This window comes from Arachis stenosperma, chromosome 2 (assembly GCF_014773155.1).
Source record: "Arachis stenosperma cultivar V10309 chromosome 2, arast.V10309.gnm1.PFL2, whole genome shotgun sequence".
Taxonomy (NCBI): domain Eukaryota; kingdom Viridiplantae; phylum Streptophyta; class Magnoliopsida; order Fabales; family Fabaceae; genus Arachis; species Arachis stenosperma.
In genome coordinates, this window is record NC_080378.1 from 84095212 (window position 1) to 84098576 (window position 3365).

Here is a 3365-nt window from a genome sequence, read left to right on the forward strand (position 1 = left end):
TTCCCTTGAAATTGCTTGTTTTTCTTTGATAAGCTGTTGTTCTAAATTTGGACCTTAATTACATAAATCAGAATTGTCATATATGAAGAAAATTGTCAAGTTGTTTCCCAGTCTAGACCTGGTATGGTTGTGGCCTTAGAATAATGAGGTTTCATCCGGTTTAAGGCTGGGTTAGGTTCTCAAAAATTGACCTAGAGAATATTGAGGGCCTCTGTGCTAGAACAAATTGGTTTCATCCTACACATGTACACACACCCCTAGTAAGTGCATCAATCCACTTAAAGATAACAGATTATGCAAAATTGAAGTACCTCAACACATTCATCTATGATGGTTGTTGTTGCTATGCCTCTACTTTATTTCCAGCATTGCCTAACTTTCTTTTTATTTGTTGGTTTTTTCTTCAGCTCATCCAAAAATAATCATTAGACAAAATAAAAGTGAAAGTTTTCATGGAATGCGCAACTGTGTCCTATGGATTGTGCAACCTACACAGTTTTCAGTTTCTCTCCCCACCCATTCTCCAAGTTCAACTCTTTTCACGTAAACCACCTCGAAACCCCTCCAAAGAGTTAGTTCAGCTCAACAGAGGTCAGGGACAACACCTAAAAGAGACCCTAGTGGTAGAAATCATTGCTCAGTGCCTCAAACAGAGAAGAACATTGAGATGGAACTGTCAAATGTGAGTAGCAAGCAGAGGCTTAAACGACATTCTTCCTTGTTGGGTAATTGTGCTTTGAGAGGAGCTTTGAATGAGGGAAAGCCCATTCATGGTCACCAGATAAAAACGGGTGGACCCCGTTTCTCATTTTTGGGTTTCACTCATTAACTTGTATGCAAAATGTGACTACTCCAGTTATGCATGCCAGGCGCTTGATGAAATTCCTGAACAAGATGTTGTGTCCTGGACTGCATTAATTCAGGGATTTGTAGCTCAGGGAAATGGCAGGCAGGGTGTTGATTTGTTTTGTGAGATGAGAAAGAAAGGGATCAGTCCGAATGAATTCACGGTTGCCACTTGTTTGAAAGCTTGTTCTATGTGCTGGGATATTAGTTTTGGGAAACAGGTTCATGCCGAAGTGATTAAGGAGGCTGTATTATCTGATGTTTTTATTGCATCTGCATTAGTTAATCTATATGCGAAATGTGGTGAAATCAATCTCGCTGATAAGGTGCTCTTTTGCATGCCTGAGCAGAATGAAGTATTGTGGAACGTGTTGATTAATTGTCATGCTCAAGTGGGTGATGGGAAAGGAGCATTTAGACTATTTTTTGAAATGATAAATTCAGAAGTAGAATTCAGTGAATTTACCTTGTCCAGTGTACTTAAGGGTCAGGACAATCAAGAGATGGCCAACTTGTCAATCAAAAGTGGTTTTGAAATAGACAAATTCATGTGTTCCAGTCTTATAGACGTATATTCAAAGTGTGACATGGTAGATGATGCACCGAGACTTTTTTAGATGATCACAGACCATGATGTAGTTCCTGGAGTGCAATGATCGCTTGCCTTGAAAAGCAAGGTCATAGCAGTGAAGCAATTAAGCTATTTTACTTGATGAGACATACAGGAGTTGAACCAAACCAATTTATCTTTTCAAGTGTTGTTAGTGCTGCTGCTGAATTGGGTGACTTGCTTTATGGAGAAAGCATCCATGCTTGTATTTTCAAATTTGGGTTTGAATCAGATGTGTCTGTAAGTAATGCCCTTATCAGGATGTACATTAAAAATGGTTGTGTGGATGATGGTTATCGGGTGTTTGAGACAATGACATGGCCAGATCTTGTTTCTTGGAATACTCTATTGTCAGGATTTCAAGACTATGGTTACTCTGATCAGGATCAAATGCTTTCTGCCAGATGCTTGTCGAAGGATTTAGGCCAAATATGTATACATTTATTAGAATTTTAAGGTCTTGTTCTAATCTCTTAGACATAAACTTCGGAAAGCAAGTTCATGCTCAAATTCTGAAAAACAGGAGAGCCCTTTTGGACATGTATCTCAAATTTAGATATATGGAGGAATCATATATAGTTTTTGCCAAGTTGATCAATAGGGTGTCTTCACATGGACAGTAATGATCATTGGTTTTGCCCAAACTGAGAAAGAAGAGAAGCCTATCAAATTCTTAAATTCAATGCAGCAAGAAGGAGTAAGGCCCAATGAGTTCACTATTGCTGGCTGTTTAGGTGGTTGTTCCCAGATAACTGCTAGTGAAAGTGGGAGGCAACTTCACTCTATGGCACTTAAGAGTGGACTTCTTCCTGATATGTTTGTTTCTGGTGCACTTGTCATTATGTATGCAAAATGTGGCTGCATAGAAGATGCTGAGACTATTTTCAAGGAACTGGTTCGGCATGATAAAGTCCTATGGAACACTATACGTGGATTCTCTCTGCACAGTCAGGGTGATAAGGCCCTAGAGACCTTTCAGAAAATGAAAGATGAGAGCAACTTACCCGATGATGTTACCTTTATAGGTGTCCTTTTTTCATGCAGCCACATGGGTCTTGTTGAAGAAGGAAAACAACACTTCAACTCCATGAGCAATGTTTATGGCGTAACTCCTAGAGATGAGCATTATGTTTGTATGGTTGACATTCTCAGCCATGCAGGAACATTTGCAGACGTTGAAAGTTTTGTCGAAGCGATGAAGCTCACGACTAATGCATTGGTCTGGGAGAATGTTCTGGGCGCATGTGCAAAGCATGGGAATGTTGAATTTGGTGAAAGAGCAGCAAAAAGGCTATTTGAGCTCAAATGCGATACAGACTCTACTTACATATTACTTTCAAATATTTTTGCTAGCAAAGGTTGGTGGGCAGAGGCCAAAAGAATAAGGGCCTTGATGTCCAGCCATGGTGTTAAAAAGGAACCTGGTTGTAGCTGCGTAGAAATAAACAATAAAGTACATGTCTTTGTGTTGGATGGGGCACATCCTCACATCAGGGAAATCAATTTGAAATTGGAGGAGCTTGGTGAAAAGCTCAAATTGATTGGTTATGTACCACAAATCGAACATGTGCTTCATGATGTTCCATACACAGAGAAAGAAGAACATCTTAATCACCATAGTGAGAAGTTGGCTCTTGCCTTTGCCCTTATGAGCAATAGCCATGTGAAAATGTTGATAAATCAAAATCATATTCCTAATTTATTTTATAAATCTTTTCTGTAAATAGAATTAATTATAATATTCTTTCTAGTTTTAGTTTAGCTTATTTGTAGGGATTTTATGATTAGAAATATTTTTTTATTTTAAACTAGTATTTTTTTTATTTTCTAGTTATTTTTATTTCTGTAATTTTTCCATAAAGAGATAATTTTTTATACATTTGAATATAAATAATATTCAGACACTTCA

The 3365-nt window shown here is 38.0% G+C and overlaps 2 protein-coding genes across 2 annotated transcripts; both read left to right on the forward strand.

Annotated features, from left to right (window-relative positions):
* The first annotated feature begins 457 nt into the window (after nt 1–457).
* Nucleotides 458–1463, forward strand: LOC130963075 (pentatricopeptide repeat-containing protein At4g18520, chloroplastic-like). The gene is made up of 2 exons (XM_057889224.1): nt 458–543; nt 857–1463. The coding sequence occupies exons 1-2, from the start codon at nt 458–460 to the stop codon at nt 1461–1463; spliced, it is 693 nt and encodes a 230-aa protein (XP_057745207.1).
* A 596-nt stretch (nt 1464–2059) lies between these two features.
* On the forward strand, nt 2060–3365 carry LOC130961836 (pentatricopeptide repeat-containing protein At4g02750-like). The gene has a single exon (XM_057887857.1). It carries the CDS (start codon nt 2079–2081, stop codon nt 3177–3179), a length of 1101 nt encoding a protein of 366 aa, XP_057743840.1. The 5' UTR covers nt 2060–2078; the 3' UTR covers nt 3180–3365.